The 27,091-nt window shown below is 37.4% G+C and overlaps 1 protein-coding gene across 11 annotated transcripts in view; it reads right to left on the reverse strand.

The window, feature by feature from the left end:
- Positions 1 to 27,091, reverse strand: part of RBMS3 (RNA binding motif single stranded interacting protein 3) — a 606,121-nt gene that overhangs the window by 400,687 nt on the left and 178,343 nt on the right. For all 11 annotated transcript variants that reach the window (XM_006087592.3, XM_006087588.3, XM_023752958.1 and 8 more), the window contains exon 3: positions 17,116 to 17,174. In XM_006087592.3, the coding sequence (XP_006087654.1) occupies positions 17,116 to 17,174 (59 nt within the window). The remainder of the gene's footprint in view (positions 1 to 17,115; positions 17,175 to 27,091) is intronic.

The following is a 27,091-nucleotide window of genomic DNA, read 5'->3' on the forward strand; positions in this document are numbered from 1 at the left end:
AATTAGACTGAGCAAGGAGTATGTGAATCCCATTCAGCCTAAATGTCAGCCTCAATGTTCATGTTAACCTATTGCATATGTTAAATAAGAGAACTGCTACTAATCCCCAGCATCTCCGAAGACTTCTTAGGAAGAAGACCATTGAGATAGAGGAGCAATTACCTCCATGGAAATCTGAGTAGCCTTACTGGTATAGAAAAAATTCAATTATGGCAATGGATCCTACATAACTTCCCATAAAATAGATAAGATAAAAGAAAAAAAACTAAAAATTTGTAGATAAGGAATTATGTCCATCTCTACCTCCTTGACACAGTTTTTTGTTTGTTTGTTTTTAATCCTTTTTTTTTTTCATTGATTTTTTTGGAGAGAGTGGAAGGGGGGCAGGGAGAGAAACATTGATGTGAGAGAAACACATTGATTGGTTGCCTCCTGCCCCAACTAGGGCCCAGGATTGAACCTGAAACCAAAGCACATGCCCTTGACCAGTAATGGAACCCATGGAATGATGTTCTAACCAACTGAGCAAAGTCAACCAGGGCCTCGGCCACAGTTTTAAGTTCAGAGAACAATTCAGCCATTTTAAAGTGTGCCATAAATTCCTCTCTTACTGATTCACAGTGTCCGGTACGACCAGGTGCCACCATTTGAGCCTACTGCGTTGCTGAAGTACACCTAAGGGCCTCTAAAGATGCCAGGAGTGATGCTAGGCATGAGAAATACAGAAACTGAGTAAGATCCTGAGGACTGGGGAGGGTGTTTTACAGACTGACGAACGCCCTCTTCTTTCCCCAGAGCATGATCATGTCAAAGGAAGTGATGGGTGTTGAATTTTGAGGCCACATCTGGCATCTCATCCTGCTCAGATTTGAAAAAGCAAGGCAGGAAGAAAAGTGTACAATGAAATTAGGAAAGGAAGAAAGCGCAATTTTATAAGCTTCCCTGTGGCCCGGCACTATTTTATTTCAAATGGAAGGTGAGGGAAATAGGCGAAATGTGGTGTCTCACAAAGAGGAAATTTACAGGCACTCTGCACACGTCTCCCACAAACCCCGCTTCCTCCCCCCCACCCAAGAGAAATGGAAATAATTTATAGAAGTTACTGAAGGAACTGAAGAAATCCTCGCAGGGTAATTAATGAGGGATAGGCCAGTCACCCATGTAAAAAAAAAAAATCAAATGTAAAAAGTCATGCCTTTGTCTGAACTTGGAGGTTTTTAGACTGGAAGCAATTTGTACAAGGACTATTTTGACCATACAACTTCCTAATCTCAGTTCCCATAAAGTCTGGGCGGGGGCCAACTAGAATGATACGTCTCAGCTGCACAGATACCGGCCACAGAGGAAACAAAGGGATTTTAAACACTGGAGTCATTTCCTTTGGTTCTCAGCTCTTGGAGGAAAAAAAAAAAATTCCTTTTTGGTCGGTGATATCTGCAGCTCAATTCCTGTAGCCTCACTTAGAAAAATAACAAAATCCGTTCCCTGAAACTCTTTCCAATCAGACAAGTGCGGCTTTCAACTCCAAACGTCTCAGTCCAATAAAAGACTTCCCTTTGCCCGAGGGTTCTAGGAAGACTAACACCTTTTTAAGGTTCAGACTGCTCTCTAACGAGTTACATAAAAATCTGCAACCAGTGTAAATGTCAGATGTGAAAGGATGTGTTTGGGAGAGAGACCCGTATAATCAAATCTCGGGCTGCTCCTTTGGAAATAGCTGCTCAGGGGTCTGGCCGACTATAATAGGGCCCATTTATGACACGCGGCACACACGGTAATAGCGAGTTCCCTCTCAAGTGGAACCTTAGCAGCTTTGGAATGGTTACCTGAATGTGTCGAGAGCGGAAAAGCAGCGCTTTCCAAATATATCCTCCAGCTAAGGGCTTTTGGAACGGCTGCAGCGATGATAGAAAAGATGGATTGTCAGAATACCCCTCGGCTCATATATATGCATTCTAAATGCCAGAGGTGGAGGCCCATGGCACACAGGATTGTTCACAAGCCACAGGATTTGAAATATTAGACAGCCTTTGTCCAAGATTGATCTACAAGGAAGGGAGCGCTCCCCGCCACTGCTCCGTGTTTTGTTTAGTTGGAGCCAGTTTTGAGTGCCCTGTAAGGTCCCTGATGTGAATCCTCAAGTCTTCAGGCCAGTTTCTCAGTGAAAAAGGGAACAATAGAGCAGCCCGGATCACAGATCAAGTGGCAACTTTAAATAAGTGGAATTACATTAATACACTGATATTACATCTCGAAGTTTTAAGACTATTTAAGTTACTTATTCCAGGAATACTTGTGGCCAGTCTCATAGATTGCAACGATTAAATTCAAGAAGGGTTCAGGCAGTATTTACAGCCTCTAGATAATCATTTAATTCAAAAGATAATGTCAGGAGAATAAAAATGTGCCTATTACACTCATTACATGTTGCAGCTAAAGAATAAATTGCCTTTTTTGACTCTTTTCAAATGCTCATACCCATAACTTAGAAATATGCGATGTACTTATTTACTAACCAGCATAATATAAAAATGACAGAGCAATTCTCCATGTCCTTAATGATTGGAACGAGCATCTGCTGAGAAATAGAGAAGATAACCTTTCCTTGGTGTAGGCTTTCCCATTTTTTTCTTCCTCTTGCCTTTATTTTTAATAAATCTGGATAAAAAAAATTAGGAAATATAAGAAAAGGGAGGCTGACACTAAATGAATCACAAATATCTAATGTGTCTGTTATAACGTTAGAATTTTAATTGCATGTAAACTTAAAGAAAGTGTTACTGGAAAAACCCCCCTTTTACTTGTCAACTTCTGCTCTTCAAGGAATTCTTAGTTCAGGAGCACGGTGTCAGCAAAGTGACTGAGAACATGGGCAGACAGGAAATTCTGTTTGCATGCCGTAACCGGTTTGGCTCAGTGGATAGAGCGTTGGCCTGCGGACTGAAAGGTCCCAGGTTCGATTCCGGACAAGGGCATGTACCTTGGTTGCGGGCACATCCCCAGTAGGGGTTGTGCAGGAGGCAGCTGATCGATGTTTCTCTCTCTCATCGATGTTTCTAACTTTCTATCCCTCTCCCTTCCTCTCTGTAAAAAATCAATAAAATATATATATAAAAAAAGAAATTCGGTTTGCAGTTAGTCTTGTGACTCATGTGTTCTCATTCTTTCCTAAGACACAGTGGAACCCTCAACTTTAAGTCAGAGTATGAAAATCTCATAAATCTCATAGTTATCATTCTTATAAATGGGAAAATGATTAAGCAATAGTCTCCAAATAAAGGCCTATATAGTGACCCTATGAGTAGGGTCCATAACTTCTACTTTTTTATGCCTACCAATCCAAACTCTTTTTCCAGGTTTCTGTTTATAACCAACAGCAGATGTTGGCCAAGTGTTGGGCTAACTATAGGGTCGAGGTATTTTAACATGGAGTAGTTCGTAGACCAAACACAGAGACTCACACAGGCACCTACTATCCGAGGAGAGTAAAAACTGTTCTGCGCATATACTCTGTACTAAATATTAAAGTCATATGAAATACCCAAGCACAGAAATAGTTGTATGCTGTCGTCTGTTCAAATACAACAATGAATCATTAGAATCACTGTTAACTTTAGGTCAAAGTTATTTTTAAAAACCAACTTTTGACTTTAATCAATTCTCAGTTGAAAGCTTTTCTCCTTTGTCATTAACCAAAGGGCAACTCAAATCTATTCCAGATAAGATGTTTGTAAAACATGCAGCATAGATCCCAGCACATAGTGGGAACTCAATACCTTGGGGTTTTAAACAAGAGAAATGCAAGGTGTTTGTTAATAATTTTGTAGGGAAAACCATGCTAGCATAACTAAAGCATTGCTGGAAACAGTCAACAATATCTTTAGATGGTATATTATCTGACAGGGGCAATATGAATTCATTGAAAAGAGACTTTACCAAGAGCTAAGGTAAACAGGTAAGCTTGCACTGGCAAAGTAGAATTTGAAGTTACCCAGTAATTCAAGTCTGGTTTGCATTGGAAGAAGGCTACAGAGAAGGGCCTTCTGGGAGGTAGGGATGAGTTGAGTAAAGACCCAAGAGGGGTATAACCAGGATGTTGGGAGAGTAAAGTGACTGCCTGCTTAACATTAAAGGCACATGTTGGAACAGAATGAAAAATATTGTGAGTTGAGACATATTTTGGTGGCCCTTTGAGGCCATACTGAGGGATTCAGACTTGATAAGGAATGGAATAGCAAGTCCCAAAGTAGTTAAGGGACATGATGAAAGCACTGTTTTAAAACAAGACAAGGAATCTGCAAAAGGACCCTAACCCCAAGAGTTCTTAACAAGAACTTGTGCTAACTGCAGCTGGGTGATAAATGGCTACAATTTTATTCTGGTTTCTAATCACAACCCAAATCACATGCTTGATGATTTCTTGGTGCTACATCCATGTACTGAGAACCTAAGATGTGGTTAAGCCATTCATTATTTTATTTCTCCAGATATCCATTGGGTAACTACTTCATGTGTCAAGCATGTGCTAAGTACAGTGAATAAGAAATAAATAAGATGTAGCCTTTTTTTATTATCTGAAGAAGTGTATAATTCTTGCTCTTGATAAGGCCATGGTGTAAGAGGAACATGAAAGAAAAGTCACCGATTGTACCCAGTTTGTTAAAATCTGGCTAGACTTTGGGAGAACTGAGAGTTTTATTAAGATTACAGGAAAAGGGTATCTAAGTCAGCTGGAGCAGGGATAGAGGGAAAGATAAAGCTTTGAAGACTTGATGCGCATCTGCTGAATCTTGCAAGACAAGGAAGAACACAGAGACAGCCTCGGGGAGGGATGAGATAGAATAACCAGGCTTTAGAACAAAGCCGACCTGAATTTATATCCCATATCTGCTATTTCATAGTTGTGCAGATGTGGCCCAGTTCCTTGTCTCTCCCACCTATAAAATGAAGATGATAAGAAGAACAATTTGGAAAAGAGTGCCATAATATATAAAAATGTCTTAGTGTAATTTCTGTATTTAGTCAATGCTCAATACATACCAGACTTTATTATTAAACTAGAGGCCCAGTGCACAAATTCATGCAGGGGTGGGATCCAGCTGGCCCACCCTGATGGAGGCCGATTGGGGGCAGGGCCGGCCAGGGGGAGGGACTGTGGGAGGTTGGCGGCCAGCCCTGTCCCCGATCAGGGTGGGGTGGGGCAACTGGGGGCAGGACTGGCTGGGAGGAGGGGCCGTAGGAGGTTGGAGGGGGCAATCGGGGCCCGATTGGGTCGGTTGGCTGCCGCAGTGTGCGTCATAGCAACTGGTCTTTCCAGTCATTCAGTCATTCCGGTTGCTTGGCTTTTATATACTAGTATGTAGATGGGGGGCAGGTGACGTTTCAGGCAAAGAGAAGAGATACCCAAGTGTCTTTGCATCTGAGGTTGAAATAGTTGGGTATGGTGGGAAGAGATGAGAATTCGCCACAGTCATCAGTATGACCACAGGCTGCTCATTGTACAACTCCAGTGGTGCATTTCACATGGACTACAATGTGAGTGCTCCGTCGGTTTCAGAGTTGTGCAGGGCTCGTGTTATACAAAAGTGCAGTCATCCTGGTGCTAGAGATAGGACAGGCCATGTCATGAAAGGCCTTATATTCCACTAGTTAGAAGTCTTCTATTTTTGCCATATCATTCCAAATGACAGAGACCCAAAAATTTACACATGTAATTGAATTTTAATGAAGATAATTCATCCTTAAACTGTCTCGTTATAGAATAAATGAACATTTTTCTCCTTGTTGCATTTTAATACTGTTAAATTATTTTCACATTAATCATTATTGTTGTTTTTCTAGACATGTGTTATCTTTTCATGGATTAGCTGGGAAATATTTATTAGCCTTTGTTGTATGCTAGATCTTAGTTTTGCAGGTATAGTAAAATAGGGTCCCTCATTCAAAGAATACGCTATCCAGAGAAGAAGACATAAATGTCATCCGATAGTGATACCTATCAGGAAAAAGGATCTTCATCCCTAACTGGTTTGGCTCAGTGGATAGAGCATCAGCCTGCGGACTGAAAGGCCCCAGGTTCAATTCCGGTCAAGGGCATGTACTTTGGTTGCAGGCACATCCCCAGTAGGGGGTGTGCAGGAGGCAGCTGATCGATGTTTCTCTCCCATCGATGTCTCTAACTCTCTATTCCTCTCCCTTCCTCTCTGTAAAAAATCAATAAAATATATTTTTAAAAGTATCTTCAGTAGTCATCATAAATAATATTTTGACCTAGTTATTAGCAGAATATGCATTTTTTCTATTTTTCTTTCTCCCACTCTAGCCAGTTTTCCATGCTATCTCAGAGTCTTAACAATTACCATTTAAATGGTTATAAAATACTCCATTGCTTTCACTGGAGTTAAGTCACTCCCCATTTTTGCATATTTATTTCAGAGATTTCAGTAATATGATGCAAAAATTACATTCATGTGTCTAGATTTTCCACACCTAAAATATTATTTTTTAGAAAAAAATGATAGCAGATGGTTGAGTGACCCTTGTTAGGTAGTAATAAAACAACACCTTTGCTTTTAAATAGAGCTGACAGATAGGAGGCATCTCCACTGTCCCTCTAAATTAAATTTTTGGTTGACTTTCATAGATAAAGTTTCATCAATAATCATCAATGATCAATACTTTCCACTTTATTTGGGCCCATGTTTTGTGTCTTAAAAAACAAAAAATCCTGCACACTTTAACTGAGCTGCTGCTCCCTAGAGCAAGGACATGGTCAAGTTTTAATGACACACATATTATCCGGAGGTCCATTTTTTCCCTGCTGTCCAGGACAGCTCAGACACATGTGCGACCTGGTCAAAACCTCAGTCCCAATTCGTGGAGAGAGAGAGAGAGAGAGAGAGAGAGAGAGAGAGAGAGAGAGAAAGAGAGAGAAGCATTTCCTCTCTAAACTCAGAGACTAAGTTTGCATTTCTGGAGTGGATCTGAAGGTCATAGCCTCTGTGTTTCCACATGTTTGCAGTTAGCTAATGATGGCTGGGAATTCTGAACAACCATCTACAAACTGTTTAGAGAGCAAAGCCTGAATGAAACCAGTTGCAGCACAGGGCTTCAGGTAAGGCTTCAACTGTTGCATTAAAACCAAATGAAAAAGCTGTTCATTTCTTTCCATTATTTGTCCAAAAATTTCAAGGAACTCTGGCAATGCCAAGTCTAACTGTTGACTCTGAAGGAATATAGATGCCAATGTACAGGGACTTCAGAGTTGCCTATGGACATAAACCTGACAAAGCACAGCCATGCCCTACCTGAGCGTGAGTTAATTTGGGTTACATATATGCAGTGGCTGCCTTGCTATTATGGTACTTTCTACAAAAATCCCATCCACAAAAACAGACCAAATGCAAATGATGATTTTGGAGAAGTAAAATAATTCTCTCAAGTCCCAAAAAGTAGGAGCCAGTGACGAGATCAGCATCTGGAAGTAGAACATCAGGCCTGAGACACAGATCTCTCACAGGCCAGACAAGAAAGAAATGGAGTTACAAACCAAGCGTTCTAAAGCGTGAGACTCAAACCTGGGCAGGGGATCCTAGGGAGGTTGAGGTAGTAAAACATGTGCCTGTTGGATAGATCTGTTGAAAAAAAAACTAAGCACAGATGCTCAAGGTTTCTTTAACATTCCCCCCAAAATGAGAGACGAGGTAGCCTTAGGGTTGGAGTTAGAGATTTGAGGGCAACTTGAGACAATACAAAATTATGAGGATAGGGGAAGAACCTTTGAGGAAAAAAACAGATTGAGAAAGGAAAAAACTGACCTTAGCAGACATTTTGGGTGTTTTTCCATAATAACTGGTTCATGGGTAAACTAAAAACATAAAAAAAGTCTTTTTGATTAAACTTGATCATACCTTCAGAATCCAAATAGAAAATAGCTGTTTATTCCTGGGTGCATCCATCAAGGAGATAATGACCCCAAACACTTTGCACAAGTAAGTGCAGGCTATTTAAAGAAAAGGAGGGAGCCTGGGTAAGGAATTGGGATAAAGTGGCCTCTTCAGAGGTCTTAACCTTATTCCCATGAGCAAACAAGGGAGGCAAGCCAAACCGAACTTAAATAAGATGAAAGAGAGCATTTGCCGTGAAACTCGACCACATAGGCCCTTTAAGAGAGCACATGCCTCTTTCTGAATCCTGAATCCCGAGAGTGAGAGAAACTGGCAGCTGCACTCTGCCTGCCACCCTCCCTAATTATGTGATATTTTCCCCACATAAAATCGATTCAACTGATGCTCACTTTAAAGCTAAAACATGTAGAAGGCTAAACACTTGTCAATCTAATTTAAGTATAAAATTGAAGTTAACAGAAAACCATTCTTTAAAAAAAAATTACTCTAAATAAAATGAACAAAATATTTTCAAAAGGTGCCTCTGTTTTCAAGCCACAATCTTGCATGCTCTTTTACGTCTCTATTAAATGACAAAGCAGAACTAGGACGCCTGACCCATACTGTTTATAGTGGTGGGAGGTGGGTGGGTAGAAACTACTGCATGCTACTTCCAAACTGTCCGCCTTTGCACAAACTCAAAACACTGTGCTCGTGTCTGCTTGTGATGATTATCATCCAAGGCCATTTAAAGGTCTTACTTATGGGGGTTATTTGGAGTGAAGAAAAGCAAAAAGAAGATAGATAGGCTTCGGCAGACTTAGATTTCTATTTGAATGCTGGCTAGATGATGTTTGAGAAGTTACTCAGCATTTCCAGGTTTGTTTTCTCATCAGTAAAATGGGTAAGATAATAACTCTTGAGGTTACTTGATATCCATTGCACAATGCTATAGGCCAGTGGTCGGCAAACTCATTAGTCAACAGAGCCAAATATCAACAGTACAACGATTGAAATTTCTTTTGAGAGCCAAATTTTTTAAACTTAAACTATATAGGTAGGTACATTGTAATTAACTTAATTAGGGTACTCCTAAGGCTTAGGAAGAGCCACACTCAAGGGGCCAAAGAGCCGCACGTGTCTCGCGAGCCGCAGTTTGCCGACCACGGCTATAGGCTATTGAAAGTTGAAGATATGCATGCCTTTAGGAGCCACACATGTACATAAATAAATGAAGTGGGCTGGTTTTAAGAAAATAACGCAGTGGTTTAGCCTCCTCTAAAAAACATTTGCATCTAAATACTTTTAAGCAGGGTTGCAGTCAAACAACATTCTTTACTAGACACGTTTGCCCTTTTGATGAATTACAGGATGTTCTAAGAGACTTCTGGATGCCAGCCTGCTGAACAACTATTTGATCAAAACTGGGTTGCACAACATATTAGCATAGATGTATCTCCTGCCTCCATAACCACAGCTTACCGTATTTCTGAGAACTATAGCTCATGACCTACTCATTCCCCAGATCACTCCCTTAAGGTTTTCTTCTGTTCTAGGTAAACAAGCCAAAGTCCTTATTCCTAACTCTTTGTTTGGATTCACTTCCTGTTTATTATTTTAATTTTTTTTGTTGTTCACTGGATGATTAGTTGGTTGGTAGGTTCGTGGAAAACCGATTGAAGAGTTTACTTTCTCTGCTTAAGGGAATTCAGATGGGAAACACAAAGGTAAAAATTTAGGCGATAGCCCCTGCTTCTACAAAAACAAAAACAAAAAACAACGGGTTAAAGAGGTACCATAAATCTTTCTTCCAAATCAGGTAAACCAGTCTCTGGTCTGCCATCACGTCTGATGTCTTCACCAGTTCATGTACCATGCTGACTTTTTATTGTCCACAAAAAAGTTCACTTACATAACAGAAACCTGTATCTGGAAAATGACACTATGTGTCATTTAAAAAAAAAATCCCCAAGAAGAAGCAGAATTACAGAATTGGCCCTCCAACAGTAAATTTTGAAGGACATAAAGAGAGGAAAGATAAGCTGAATTAGACAATGTAATAGGTTGTATATAGTTATAATGATAGTCCATATTACTAGAACATAATAGGTCAATTACAATGATGCAAAGTAGCAATATTTACTTCTCACACAGATTTCAAACATACATATTTGTGCTTTCATTTGATAGTTGTATATGTAATTTTACTCATTATTGCTTGTCTTACATTATTCTCGCACAGTAGAAGAAAACCTCAAAGCCCCTGACCACTATCTATGGCATAACAACTTCTCCAGGATTTGTTTGGTTTATGTAACAGCAGATGCTCAGTTACAAAGATGCTCAATATCACTAATCATCCTGGAAATCCAAGTCAAAACCACAATGAAATATCACCTCATACCTGTGAGGATGGCTATTTTTAAAAAAGATAATTTCTGGTGAATATGTGAAGAAAAGGAAACCCCACTTTACACTGTTGGTGGGAATGTAATTTGATAAAGCCATTATGAAAAACAGTATGGAGGTTCATCAAAACTGGAACATAAAATTTCCATATGATCAGCAATACCTCTCCTAGGTATAGCTCCAAAGGAAATGAAATTAGTATCTCTTAAAGAGATATATCTGCACTCCCATGTTCATTTCAGCATTATTTACAATAGGCCAGACATAAGCATCCATTTATGAATAATGAATAAAGAAATTGTGATACACACACACACACACACACACACATGAATATTGTTCAGCCTGAAAGAAGGATATCATGCCATTTGGAAGAACATGGATGAATCTGGAGGGCATTGTGCTAAGTCAAATAAGTCAGACACGAAAGAAAAAAAAGTACACACTATCATTTAAGTGTGCAACATAAAAATGTCAAGTATATAGGAGGAGAGAGCACTAAAGTGATTATCACAGGCAAAAAAGCAGAAGAAATGAGTTGATGTTGATTTAAAGGTACAATGTTGCTTTCTATGTAGGATGAATATGTTTAGAAATCTAATACATGGCATAAAATCAGTTAATAATATAGCACTGAGTACTGGAAATTTTCTAAGAGAATATATTTCAGGTGCTCGCATTACATATACAAAAATGGTACCTATATGAGGAAATGATATGTTAATTAGTTTGATTGTAGTAATTGTTTACTATTTATATGTATGTCAAATTATGCTGTATACATTAAATACATGTGATTTTCATTTAAAAAGTAAAATGTAAAAGTTTTCCTCTAATCAAATCATTATCAATTTCATTATCTGTTTCTCTATGAAAAGGTATAGTATTAGCCATAATTTCTTTATATTATATATATGAAATTAGAGATTTTCTGAACTTTAACCTCTTGAAATCAAAACTATCTCATGAGAACCCTTGAGAAACTTTTTAACCATGGTGTTGTAATAGCATTTTTAAAAAATGGGATTCTAAATTCAACCCCACATAATTCCCTTATTCAGAAAAAAATTTCTTTCAGTCATTCATTTGATAAAAATCTACAGTTTTCACTTTAATTATGTACTGTAACAATAGTGGCACAAAGACAAATTCCAAGGTACCTCATAGTATATTTCTCATGGGATTTTTGCCACTTGATTTCATTTAGTACGATATCAAATGTGCTTATTTCTCACATCACCCTCAAATCCAATGCCTAGTGAGATTGTTAGCAGTTGCTTCCCTGACATCTTCTGTTTCAGCTCCTGCCTTCCTATAGCGGGCACATCCCGAGAATGTGGACAGCTGTGATATCTGCAGCTGAAGCTTTCTTATTTTCTTTGGGAGAGAAATTATATCTGTAATTACTTTCATTATTATACTTATTTTTCTGTGAGTTTGTTGGTTTGCTTTTTATGGTGATAAAATAACAAAAATAGTATTCTAACAAATTTTTAAGTGTATAGTTCAATAGCATTAAATATATTTACACTTTTGTGCAGTCATCACCACCATCATCTCCAGAATTTCATTTTCCCAAATGGAAACTCTATCTATTAAACTCTAACTCCCCATCTCCCCAAACCCCAGACCCTGCCAAACACCATTCTGTCTTTTGTCTCTCTGAATCTGACTCCTCTAGGTCCCTCATATAAGTAGAATCATACAATATTTGTCCTTTTGTGATTGGATTATTAAAATAATATTGTGATGTTTTTGCAATTACGGAAACTTAGTGAGGTGATCACATTGTAAGATGTATAAGTGTAGAATCATTATATTGTTTACCTGAAACTAATATAATACTATGTACCAAATTATACTTAAATAAAAAATAAAAGTTAATAAAAAAGAGAAATTGTATCTTCAAAGGTGGCATAGAGGTGTTCCAAAGACACTTCATGAATACAGATTTCTTCCAATTCAGGGCTGATGTGAGCAGAATGACCAGTAATTTAAATGAACTGCCCTTTTCTTAACAGAAGTAGTACAAATTAAATGCAGACCTTGCTATTTTCTCGTATTCTACAACAGAGAGAAAACCACACCAGTTTTTTAAAAGATCATATGAAATAGGGACTTTATATCATCAATATTTTATAACTAAAGAGACATTTGATCCCACTTACAGCCACTTGCAGAACCATAACAAATGATACATTCATCTTTCATATTCCATTTAGGTTTTTATAGTTTTGGGATTTGGGTTTGTTTTGTTTTTAATGCCATGTTCATGGGGTGTGTTTTTTTCTCTTTCATACTCTAAAGTTATCATTTCTTTACTAAAGAAAAAAAAGATCACTATTTTATTAGCAAAAAGAATAACCAACAAATCAACAAGAACAATGGCAGCCACCAAATTAAATGACAATCCATGCTTTTACTGTGGTTTCCAACACTAAGGAAGCAAAGGTCTTCAGATTTTTTTGGTTTTCTTTTTACTTTTGAACTTACAAAACAATGTAGTAAAGAGTATAACAAAGGGTGAACTAAGAAGCATTTGGTTTTCAGAACCTATCCAGCTCAATTACAATGAATTCCACCACCTGCTACTGTGACGGAATGTGCTTTTACTCAAAGACATCGGGTTTATGGGCTTTGAAAAAATCCTGAGGGCTCTCATATAGCCAACACCAAAAATGTGTGAATGAAATGTTCTTTATGTACTTATACTTTTCGCTATTAACAATACTAGTGTCAACAAACACGTGTCAATTCATGAAATACTCATTCCTTGAATACGTAATATGTACTCAGGACTGCATTAAATTATATGAACAAGCTCTAGACAATATGGTTTCTATGAGAAGAAATCCAGATCCACAGCCATAGAAAAATTCACCTGATGTATGTGCCAGACACATTTACAAACATGGTTCTATGTAATTTTGAGAAATACTTTCAAAATCATAGATATAGATGACCTCATTTGACAGTTGAGAAAAGCAATGTTTAGAGATATTTTGTCATTTGTCCAAGAAAACTTATATTATTATTTGGAAATTTTTTTGGTATAGACTTTAATTGGAAAACCCTTGAAGAACTAGGTGGGGTTTAAAAAAATCCATATTTTTTGAAATCCTAGGATATTATGTTTTTGCAAGTTTACATAAATTGTAATAAATGGAACATTCCCATATTATATTTGTCTATTTTACATTATTATATTTTGCATATTATTTAAAACATGTAGTACAATATATAATTTCTGATATATTTATGAAATCATGGATCAGTAAAAAAATAGATAACTTCAAACCAGTAAAAAGAATAATTCTGCATGGACAATAAATATTCTTAGGTACAAATGCTTACTTTTCAAGAACGACTGTGGGAAACATGTGTATGTGAACGTCTTTGGTAGCCCTGGTGTTCATAGGCCTAGAAGACATATACCTAGCCATGTCTGTTCTTTCCATAGATGCAGCATCAAAGGATCCCAGAGAGAAAGAAAAGGCCTCTACAATCTAAGTTCCACTCTGAACCATCCTGCTTCCTCCATACCTTGCCAATAGGTTCGCTTCCCTGTATTCTGAGTAATTTATAATCTAGATGAAGGACTCAAACTAATCACAACAGTATGAGAGGTAAGGTAGCATAGGATCTTTGCTTCCAGATGGTACTCAAAGGAGGTGGTGTTGTAAACTTTTCAAATAGGATAGGAAGAGTCTACTGAGGGCTTCTTGAGAAGGTGAATTTTGGAAGAAATACTTGACATAGCCCAGTAGAGGTATGAAAAGAGAATTTTGTGTATATTAATATAAGTCTGATGTTAAAAATAAGGTATTGAAAGATAGAAGAAGAATATCTGGACATAAGGATTTCTGTTAATCTATAAGACATGGATTAGTTAAAAGTAATATTAAGATTATGGGCAAAAGCAATGTATTCCTACCATATTATTTTTTAAATGTTTTTATTAATTTTTAGAGAGAGAGGAAAGGAGAGAGAGAGATAGAAACATCAATGATGAGAGAGAATCACTGATCAGCTGCCTCCTGCACAACACCCACTGGGGATCGAGCCTACAACTCGGGCATGTGCCCTGACAAGGAATTGAACCATGACCTCCTGGTTCATAGATCAACGCTCAACCACTGAGCTATGCTGGCTGGGCTTCACTATATTATTTAAGCTATACTAAACTTCATAAAAATTATTTAAATTTCTTCCAATAAAAATAATTACTGCAAAAGAGTTAGACAGGTAGGCTATAGTATTAAATGCAGTCAATTATAAATATATGTTTAAAACAGCAAGGCTACATATTTTATTACATGTTTATGGATAGTTTTGCTTTTGCCTAATATATACTATGTTAAAAGTGATTACAAATACTGAGTAAATACAGGGGTGGGGCAAAGTAGGTTTACAGTTGTTCATATGGAAAATAATACAAAAATTAATAAATAATAATATAAGAATAAACTCTGTGTTTCATGTACTCACTACTGAAAACCTACTTTTGCTTCACCCTGTACATAACTATGTAACACTTTTGAGGAAAAATAAGCAGTCGTATAATTCCCAAAACATATTATAAGTACATTTTTTCATTTATTACAAAGACTTCTCAAAGTTAACATATAACAACAACAACAATAATAAAACCCTCTAAAATATTTAATATGCTAAATTAGAAATAATAGGCATGAGTGGGATACAGACAGAACAAAATCCTTTCATTTACATGCTAAGGTAGAGTAAGAGTCTAGAGTATGGGTTAATATAGCATGGTTAATTTTGATGCTTTTTGTTTTCATCTCTAAGGAGACAAGTGCATACACTTTCTCATCCCCCTAAACACTAACTTGCATATAATATGCCACATGTTCAACAGCCTGTGAAAAATTGAATTCATACCACTTCTTTAGAAACAACATTAATGAATCCAGTTTTCATAATATTTGGTTTTGATTGCATAGTCTTAGTCTGGAGGCAAAGTTGCAAATGATTTAGAAGCAAGTGTCTAGGAAAAGTCCAAATCCAATTTGTGTTCTCTAATTACAGGCTCAATGCTCTCAGTGATTTTGTTTGAAAAAGCCACCTCACACACCCTTTTCATTCTTTCCTAAAGAAAGGTCAAGACAAACTCAACTTCTGCCTATTAAAAAGGGAAAGGTAAAATTCTCTCCTAATTCATTGCTAGTTTCATCTGATATTATTTTACAAAGACAAAGCACTACTTTGCTATCCCCCCCCTTCACTGACAATATAACAGATTTGGAGAAATTTAAGTTAATAACAATCTATCACCCATAATCCTACCACCTCAATACAAACATTCTTGTTTTGCTTAATATTGCCAGTATTTTATAGGACAGACAACACAAGGTATTTTTGAGCATCATCCATGTATTAACTCAATTACTCATTAGCATTATTCATCTATATTATTATTCATCTATATCAATATTACTTATACATATTTTCATATTAAATGATTTCCCTAGGTGGCTCCCTCCCTCCTTCCTTTCCTCCCTCCCTCTCTCTCTCCCTTTTCCTTCCTTCCTCCCTTCCTTCCTTCCTTCCTTCCTTCCTTCCTTCCTTCCTTCCTTCCTTCCTTCCTTCCTTCCTTCCTTCTTTCCTTCCAGATATGTGGGTCTGATCAATTATATTCTGAAATTCTTTCTCCTAAACATCAACCTTTCTCAAGCCTATCATTGTACTTTGTCTTTATAAACTTAATTTGCCCCAAAGGAGTCGCCATATTCTCTATCCACAATATTTTGCAGATACCCCTCTTGTAGATACCTGTTACACTCTCACATATATTAGGCTGATAGACTAATCCTAATCATTTGATTAGTATTAGTTTCTTGGTTTTCTTGATGGTTGCTTTTTCAACTAGAAATTGAGCTATTAGGTGACAGAAACCATGTCTTTTTTTTTTTCTTGCAGTACCTGACTACCTAGTGCTTTTTAAAAAAGTTTATAAGAGACATGAAGTGTGTGATCTGCAGTGTAGGAGTATTCATTCCTAAGACTTTTGCACATTATACTTATATGTGAAATAGGGACAGTGTTTAGAATGATCTTGGCTCTACCCTACTTATTAATCTCGGTATCATAAAAGTGACTGGTTTAGAGGAACAACAAATAACATGTTACAGGAAGCATTCCAATTTTCCAGTAAGAACTGAGTCATGAAAGAGAGACCATATAGATTTCATAAATAATATAATGCAACCCTTAAGAGTATTGGATTCCAAGACATGAAGAGACATGAGCCATAGACACAGTCAAATAACTTCAACAATATCCCCCCCCTCCAAAAATAGAAAAAGCCTTAATAAGATACCAAATCTGAGATCCCATGAGGTGTTTACAGCTAAAGTTTAGACACAGTGGGCCCATCAGTCAATTCATTCCTAGTCAACCAATGTTGCTAAAGCTTTAAAGAACAGATAAATGAAAACGTGTTTTGCATGGGAAACTTTTCCCCAGAGTTCCTCATTTTTATATAGGAAATCAATTTGCATCACTGATGATATCATTCATACCAGACAACCCAAAGTTGTTAAGAGGTAATTTAGTTTTATGCTGAAAGCAATTTGGTACTTGTTCTAATTTGTGAGTTTCATTTTGTTTGTTAATGAAAAAAATTAATGAGCAATGGTACTAGAAATACAACTCAGCAAAGCCTCGGCAATATCAGAGAGGTTGGCCATATACTGTACATCGTGCCCCTGTGCAGCCGGTGCCTGGACCTCCACCTGGGCGGGGCTCTCAATGTAACAGCACAGTCCAGAGCTAAAGGTACAGATGCCCTCACACATACCTTTGCACTGATTTGTGTTTTTGTCAAGAATTGCCTTTGTCGATACAATTTTTCCATACCTGAAAGAGAGAGAGAGAGAGAAAAAAGTTACCGTAGCCCAATGAAGACACTTAAAAACACTAATGAGCATGAGTGTACACACAATGGAGCAGTAATAAACCAAGGAAAAAGCTCTGAACTCCCATTTCACACCTGGATGATCTCTTTTCACCAGTTCTTCTCTATACCTGGAGAATGTGCTTCCCTACATAATCACTGGGTGGAGCCTTCAGAAATAAACCTGTCAGGCTGTCATAGGTGGCTGAGAGGGGATCGCCTGTGATTGTAATCAAAGTAAATCGCACTCTGGGGATGCGTGGAAAAGTTCAGACCTAGTGCCAGGCTGACCAGGGCTGGCATCCAGCTTTGATGCCCACCTAGTGTTGCAACCCTGAGCAGTTACACACAACTTCCCCAGGCCAGTCTTTTCATCTCTAAAAAATGAAAATTGTAATGATCACCTTTCAGGATTTGGGAGAGTGTTAAATTGAAAAGTTGAGATTGTCTATCAGTGCTTGTAGGGTAAATAAAAATAAATGTATTTATTAGTTGGTTATTTTACTACTAAAAATATATTATGTTGTAAGTTAATTAAGGATAAAGACTGAGCTTCGTATTCTCAATGACTGCCACCAAAGCCAATAGAAGTCAAATAAATGCTTGTTATAAGTAAATAAATTATCCAATGGTACTTCATCTACAACAAAGTGTCTACCACATATTCATTATTTAATCATCTCTTGCAGACGACCTGCTCTAGGCTTTGTTTTAAAAATATGGGTTACATGAAGAATAAAATTCAATCTCTTTGAGCTGTCCCATGGGGTATAACTGATGGGACTAACGTAGGTGATTTCCTAAACCTTGTTCTTTAGGATTCCAGGAAGGATGATTCTGATTCAACATAGTAACACGGAGAAGCTATCATGCAAATTTGGTGCAGTGCTTAATTATGACATCATGCTGCCTCTAAAATAGAGAAGATACATATATCAAATCTTCTAGTTCAATCAACTTTCATTTCTTTGGGAAACCAAGGCAATATAGTGTTGAGTTAAAATAACATACTGTGACAACAATCTATCATGGCTTGAATCTCAATTAAGCCCCAGTATATTTGGTTGGTTAAACCTTATGTGTTCTTTGCATCATTTCATCATCTATGATAATACGAATCTATTTTTAAATATCGATTTTGATTATTTATTCAAATTTATATGCATCTATTTAAATCTATAACATGATGACACTGGTCTTTACCTCACAGGGTTATTGTGAGCATTAAATGGGGTTAGCAAAAGTGCTGATAACAGTGGCTGGCATAGAATAAGTGCTCACTAAGTATTAGTTTTTCTTGCAATGACTCTCTTCCTGTTACCTACTATATAAAAATGTCCAGTCTTTGGCATTCTCTAAGATGGGTAAGAGGTGAATAGGGGTAAAACTACTGTCCCAAATGGCAGTTTAAAACATTACTACTTGTTTAAGTCCTTTATCCATTTTGAGTTTATTTTTGCGTATGGTATAAGTTGGTGGTTTAGTTTCTTTTTTTCTTTTTGCATTTATCTGTCTAATTTTCCCAACACCATTTATAGAAGAGACTGCCTTGACTCCATTGTATGTTCTTGCCTACTTGAGCTTAGTGGTTTGGGTCGATTTCTGGGTTCTCTATTCTATGCCATTGATCTATATGTCTGTTCTTGTGCCAGTACCAGGCAGTTTTGAGAACAGTGGCTTTGTAAGACAGCTTGATATCTGGTATTGAGATCCCTCCTACTTTGTTCTTCTTTCTCAGGATTGCTGCAGCTATTCGGGTCTTTTTTTTTTTATTCCAGATGAATTTTTGGAGAGTTTGTTCTAAGTCTGTGAAATATGCCGGGAAACCATAAAAATATTAGAGGAATCCACAGGCAGCAAAATCTCAGACATATGCTGAAGCAATATCTTCACCGATACAGCTAGGGCAATGGAAACTAAAGAAAATAAACAAATGGGACTGCATCAAAATAAAAAGCTTCTGTACAGCAAAAGAAACCATCAACAAAACAACAAGAAAGCCCACTGCTTGGGAGAACATATTTGCCAATATTATCACTGATAAGGGTTTAATCTCCAACATTTACAGGGAACTCATACAACTTAACAAAAGGAAGATAAACAACCCAATCAAAAAATGGGCAATGAACCTAAATAGATACTTTTCAAAAGAGGACATAAGGAGGGCCAAGAGACATATGAAAACATGCTCAAAGTCACTAATCATCCAAGACATGCAAATCAAAATGACAATGCAGTACCATCTCACACCTGTCAGAATGGCTATCATCAACAAATCAACAAACGACAAGTGCTGGCGAGGATGAGGAGAAAAAGGAACCCTCGTGCACTGCTGGTGGGAATGCAGACTGGTGCAGCCACTGTGGAAAGCAGTATGGAGTTTTCTCAAAAAATTAAAAATGAAACTCCCATTTGACCCAGTGATCCCACTTCTAGGAATATATCCCAAGAAACTAGAAACACCAATCAGAAAGGATATATGCACCCCTATGTTCATAGCAGCACAATTTACCATAGCTAAGATTTGGAATCAGCCTAAGTGCCCATCAGCAGATGAGTGGATTAAAAAACTGTGGTACATCTATAAATGGAATACTACGCTGCTGTAAAAAAGAAGGAATTCCTACCATTTGCAACGGCATGGATGGAACTGGATAGCATTATGCAAAGCGAAATAAGCCGGTAGGAGGTAGGTAGATATCACATAATCTCACTCATTTGTGGAATATAATGAACAACATAAACTGATGAACAGAAACAGATCCAGAGACAGAGAAGCATCGATCAGACCGTCAGACCTCAGAGGTAAGACAGGGGAGAGTGGGGGTAAGGGGGAGAGATCAACCAAAGGACTTAATGCATGCATATAAGCCTAACCAATGGACACAGACACCAGGGGGGTGAAGGCATGAGTGGGGTGGGGGTGAGGGGCAATGGGGGGATAAGGACACATATGTAATAACTTAATCAATAAAGAAAAAAATAAATAAATAAAAATAAAACATTACTACTTGGACTGTCAAAAATCTTCCACTAAAATATTTGGCAGGTCAAGTTATTTGCTAAATAAGGATAATTTCCATTTACGGTTTATATTGTTACTAGAGGCCCGGTGCACAAAAATTTGTGCACTCAGGTGGGTCCCTCAGCCCGGCCTATGCTCTCTCACAGTCTGGGACTCCTCGGGGGATGTCCACTTGCCAGCAGGGAGCAGGCCTAAGCTGCAGTTGGACATCCTTAGCGCTGCTGATGAGGCGGGAGAGGCTTCCGCCACCACTGCTGTGCTGGCAGCCGTCAGCCTGGCTTGTGGCTGAGCAGAGCTCCCCCTGTGGGAGTGCACTGACCACCAGGGGGCAGCTCCTGCATTGAGCGTCTGCCCCCTGGTGGTCAGTGTGTGTCATAGTGACCAGTCATTCCCAGTCCTTCTGCTGTTAGGGTCAATTTGCATGTTACCCTTTTATTATATAGGATTTTTAATGTTAGATACTTCATTAACTAGGTTTTCACCGTATTTAATCGCACAAATGCCTATAGGTTCAAAGATTTTGGGGGTTGGTTTAAGACTACTGAAATGTCCATTCCCTCATGGTATAATAATATAAGCCCACTCTCTCTAAAATTCCTCATCTCCACACCTTTCTCATCCCCTGAAACACATACATCCTATTTTTAAGCTCTATTTCATCCCAAGAGTTTCTCTTTTAGGAAAATAACCAGTAAAATAATATCCTAATTGAACAGTCTCTTTAGTCGACAATGGTTCAAGGTACCTAGAATCAGATCCATTCGCTAGTGTAATGTTTGCTAGATTTTGGGTACTCAGGCAGGTAAACATTAGCAAAACTATATATATATCTTACCATAGACAACTTAAAGGGAAAGAAAGGGAACATATGCTGAAACATTTTTTCCCATACAAAGCACCACTAGTATAGTATGGGAGAACTGAAAACTAGGAAAGAAAAAATATGATAGAACATTTATAACCATCTCACATCAAACACACAAACTCTTAAGACAAAAATCCTTCTTAATTGGTTGCTAACACTACTCCTGATTTTTTTCTATAAGTACCTTCTATTAATTAAAATTTAGTCCTCTCTTTTAAAGAGGAAATTAAAAATCACTATATCTTATAACGAATAACATTTCACAATGAGACTTTTAACCTGTGGTGTGCATGTTTTTCTACTGTGTCAATATTACAAAGATATCTTTTCCATTAAATGTAATGTAATTAAAAGTGATTATACATTCTTACAGCCAAAAATAAAATAAAATACTTTCTTGTGGAAAGTATTTGTGGACACCTAAGCAAGCAACTTTTTTCTTAAATAAAAGCACAATTATTTCCCAGAAAGTGTTACAATACTACTAAAAATTGAAAATTGTGCATGTGTGCACGCACACACACACATATGCATGCCAAAACAGAAGTTATGATATTTCTATTTTTTAAAAATATTTTTATTGATTTCAGAGAGGCAGAGAGAGATAGAAACATCTATGATGAGAGAGAATCATTGATGGGCTGCCTCCTGCATACTCCATACTGGGGATCTGGCCTGCAACCCAGGCATATGCCCTACTGGGAATCAAACCTTGACCTCTTGGTTCATAGGTCAACCACTGAGCCATGCAGGCTGGGCTAATTATGATATTTATTGATCTCCTGATTCCTAATTACACTCTAGGTAAGCCTTTCCAATAGTTTAGAATCACAAAAGAAGGGGACACAACTCGGAGTACCTTACTGAGCCTCTACTCTGACTGGAGGTATAGAAATTTCATTCCTTTGCGTAGTTATAAGATCCTGCATTAACAATTATTTCACAAAGATAGAATGTGCTTTAAACAGCAATAGGAGGTATTTAACGGGCCATTGATTTTAGTCCATGTCTGTACTCTCACTTGACAAACAGGTACTTTCTGCATCGCTGGTGCTATTTTCTCCATGTTCCGCAAAGTCAACAACTGAGGTAGGTAGATAAAGTTTAGACCTTTTTTTTAATGACACAGTATCACTGATATAATATCCTTGTGAAGAATTAGGTTAAATCTCTCTTCCCAATGTTTTGTTAAAATACACTAATCAACTAGAGTAAAAACTACTTCATAAAGATACATTTTTATGCACTCCAAAAGAAATAAATTACTTCTGAGGCAAAAAGGTATTTCTAAACTTAAATTTACCTTACTTATTTAGTCTTCCCATTCCTAGGATTTGGATTAAGACCTTAAGTGCTCATAAAGTTTTTCCTGATGCCACCCATGAGGGGAAAGCAAAATCTGATATTAGAGGAAAATGTGTGACCAAACCCCTGCACGATGCCTGGAAGTAGACATCGGAGCTCTGGTCCCAGGTGCCCCTGGCTCCAGAAGCTCTCAGACAAATCCAATCCACTTCCCTATGCTTTCATTTCCTCCGGCTAGAAGAGATCAAACATTAGCCGCAGTCTGCTTCCCTAGGGGTCTCAACTGCTTGGGGGAAACAAATCAATGAAGTGAACACATTTTATATCACAGGTCTTTCCATCTGGGCGTGTAGTACCTTCTGGAGCCAGTGTCAGAAGCAGCTAACACAGAATTGCTAGGACACTGTTCAATGTTAAAATATGCAACGTCACATCATATCTACATATTCTGCAGCGATCCTGAGTACCAAGACAGTGTCCAAACATGACCAAATCCCAAGCAACATTTTATTGAATTCCAAGTGTACTCTGTAAAAACAGTAGCCAATCTAGGATAACTAACCACTTATTATATTTTGATTTTTCAGAATTGAGTTTTATAAATTCATGTGTCACGTATCAACTCTTTAAAGCAAAAGGGGAAAAAAGAAAGACTCATGGACACAGACAACAGTATGGTGATTGCCAGAGGGAAGGGGAGTGGGGAGAGGGAAAAGAAGGAAAAGGTGGTATAAATGGTGACCGACGGAGATTGACTTGGGGTGGTAAACACACAATACGATATACAGAGGATGTATTACAGAAATGTAGAAAAAATAAGATAATTTTACTCTAGCTTATCAATAAAAGTTTTATATGACACTTTTTAAAGAAATAATCAATTCTTTCTGGCATTTATTCTCTTAAACAGCATCTGATTCTAACTGTATTTGTTGATGTACACCGTTATTCCACATACAAGCCTAATTTAAACTAATGGCATCTTTTATTTTCCAAAGTTAAAGAGAAAATAGAGCTATTATGGGTCTATGCTTCATGAATTATGAAGACATCAAATTGATGGGATCTTTCTATAAAGAATTTATTTTTAAATCCTTTTGCTGAATCACCCACTGTGTATATTAATTCAAAAAATACAGACAGAGACTGAAAATAGAGTCTCTGCAGTCAATTAACTCCCAGCTAACTCATTATTCACATGCCTTGTATATTGGTACCAAACTAGAAAAAGGTATTACATTTATTTAATGCATGAAACATTATCCTTTTAGAAAATGTGCTTGTTTGCCTACTTCTAGGTGGCTCATTCTTTCTCTGGCATTTGGAGATGCTAATGTGAAGGCCAAATAAAACAGCTCTTCTAGGTCCACTGAGCCTGAGGACTGCCAGTTTGTGATGGTGGCACTGATGTCCTCCAGCTGCCCTTGTCTTTATAAATAATACAGTTCCTTCAGGGCCAACTCCCTGTTCTGACTGCCATGACCACCAGCTATTTTTCCCAAATCGGAACAGCTATCGTGCTCACAGTCTGCATAAAATCACCTAGCATTCACTACTACTTTTATTATTATTATTTTTTTTTTACTGTTTCATAACATTGTCTGTTTGTTCCCAGGAGACTCTCTTTTCAATAAAACCTTGATTTTTTCAGGAGTCCAGATAATATTTTTATTCCTTCCTGAATATCCTCTTAATATCCAGTATAGAGCTTGATGTAATGTATAGTAAACCTCTATAAAAACCTGTTAATTTTTAAATAGTTTTTAATGAACCTGACAATTCTTCCAGTTCAGAAACAACTATTAGTGATTGGGCTACATTTATACACAAACACATACACGCACAGCACACACCATTCATTGAGCACCTGCTACGCGCCACTTATTACATAGAGCACATTAGATATTTTACTCCAGATTCTCAAAACTACCTAAGTTGATATTGTAATTCTCATTTTTAAGATAAAAAATTAAAGTTAGTTATATTAAGTTACTTGCCCAGGTTGACATAGATGTTGAGTCAGGTTGCTTACATTTAAACTCAGGTGGATTTGGCTACAAAATCCCCACTTTTTCCTTGATATCACACCGTCCTTAAAGTCTAAGAAACAAATGGGGCCATGGAAACATCAAAAAGTCTTGCAGATGTTGGACATGATTAGTCCCCTAGAATAGTGATTTTCAACCTTTCTTAATCTCATGGCACACATCAACTAATTACTAAAATTCTGTTGCAAACAAAATATATATTTTTTGCCAATCTGACAAAAAAATAGGTGTAATTTTGATTCATTTTCCCCAGATGGTTATTCTTGTGTTGGCTGTTGTCATTTTTTTATTTGACAATCAAAGGGAAGAGAGGTCAGTGTTGCATGTTTGAAAAATTCTTGTGGCACAAAAAAATAACCACCATTCATTGGAAATAGTGCAGGCAGACATTCATTCTTGATTGTTAGAACTCACTTTCAAAAAATTTATTCTTTAAAGCAGCTTAGGACTTTGCAGCTTGTTGCACAGTCTAGTACATCTGTGAACCTAACATCAACTGAACACATGACGGAAAACCGCTTTGTGGCAGAATTTACACTTGCTGTTTAGGGAAGACATCAAACCTCAAATTCTGAAAATCCTGATATCATCTATTGCCTCAATCGTATTATCAAAACACTGAAACAAATGCACAGCATATGTGATCATTTTGAGGGCTGTATTTCAGTAGCAGTGAAACTCTGCTATTTAGAGAACCCTCTTGGTTTCCACTGTGCCCCAGTGTTAAGATGCATCATCATGGCCCTCAAAAAAGTTTTGTGATGGAGCTGCTGCTGTTAAAGTAGTAGTTCCCAACCCTGACAGAGTCACTTGGCTTCATTCTAATTTCCTCCCAGGTTTTCTTTGTCACCACCCTCATTCTCCTCATCCCAGCTCCACTGACATTTTCTCTCTTCCCCAAGCAGCCCATGTCAATACTGGTGATGATCCAACAGGCACTGAGCATAGCTCTATCGAAGAGTGCCTTGTCTCACCAATTGTATTAATGACACAAATGCAATATTTTATCCACACTATATTGTATCTTTTCTTATCCTAATTTTGAGGATGAGTTCCTCAAGGGTAGGGTATAAGTTTTATTTATTTTATACCCTTGGCCTTACACACAGGGCTCATTCAATAAATGTTTATTAAGTAAATGAATAAATGAGTGAATGTCGAATATCACACCCCTCATCAAACAAGATGACCAGGATGGCAATGGGAATCAAGTATATCTAGGCACAGATACATCTCCCCTTTCCAACATGGCAAAGTGCATATTCTCCTGATAGTGATTCATGACTTTTCCTATCTTCAGCACATTCACTTCATTTCATTCAAAAAGAGAGCGAGCTATAACATACCCCAAGAGCCAAACTAAAAAATAATCTGAAATTCTTTCCTGTAAAATGTTTAACGCATTACATTATTTTAAATCTACAAAGACACTCAAGGAAAAATATTGACATACAATACTGAAAGAGCAGCCACTCTAAGCTTTTTAATGAATACACCGTTTTTACTGCTGCTATGAGGAAGTGCCTAATGCTAACAACTCGATGCGTTATTTCCCAGGGAGATTTGTCTTTAAAAGAATGATCATCTTGAGCTGTCTGTGGAATCTTTCTGAGCTTCATAACATTTAAAAATGCATTCCTGTAATTAAGTAATATAAGAATGCCACTGCTTCATTTAAAATAATTAGAACTCACAAAGGGAAAACTAGATAAAACCATATAATAGAGCAAGAAGTAGTCCAATGGAAGTAATTTTCATTTTTTAAAAGCTCACATGTACAAAAAGCAGAAAAGATAAAAATCAAGCCCAATGCCAGAACCGGTTTGGCTCAGTGGATAGAGCGTCAGCCTGCGGACTCAGGGGTCTCGGGTTCGATTCCGGTCAAGGGCATGTACCTTGGTTGCGGGCACATCCCCAGTGGGGGGCGTGCAGGAGGCAGCTGATCGGTGTTTCTCTCTCATCGATGTTTCCAACTTTCTATCCCTCTCCCTTCCTCTCTGTAGAAAATCAATAAAAGATATTTAAAAAAAAAATCAAGCCCAATTTTAATTTATATTAACTCTTTTCTCCTTAATTCCAAAAAAAGTATACAACAACATACCCAAATGGATGAGAACACAGCCATTTTTGTCAACACGTTGATTTCTCTGCATTAAATTATGAGAAGGGTATTGGATAAAACTGTCCTGTGTCACCCCAAAAGATTCAGTCCTTGTGGAACTCGTGCAGAAAGCCCATTGTCTAATGGATATTCAATTGATTCATGCTACCATAAATCAATGGGATAGTCCAATTACCTAATTGAAGATTATTTGAAGATTATATGTTCTCTGTATTATCAATAGTACTTTTACATTTTTATATAAAATATATATAAGTGCCACACTAGGTAAGTGAGAACACAATAAAATGATGTATTTTAAGCATTTTACTATATGCTTATAGTAGATAGTCAAAACTGTAGTTGGTGGGGTGATGCTCAATCTTTCAATTACCAAATGGTCAGAAAATGTAGGCTGATGTTACAAATGATGTTGAAAAACAAAAAGGTAAATAGATTGCAACATTCTTACAATACTGTCTCAATTATCCGTGACTGCTGGTTCATTTGCCTTTATCCTTCCCACTCTTACCGCA

The sequence above is a fragment of the Myotis lucifugus genome, unplaced genomic scaffold, assembly GCF_000147115.1.
Source record: "Myotis lucifugus unplaced genomic scaffold, Myoluc2.0 scaffold_39, whole genome shotgun sequence".
In the NCBI taxonomy this organism is placed as follows: Eukaryota; Metazoa; Chordata; class Mammalia; order Chiroptera; family Vespertilionidae; genus Myotis; species Myotis lucifugus.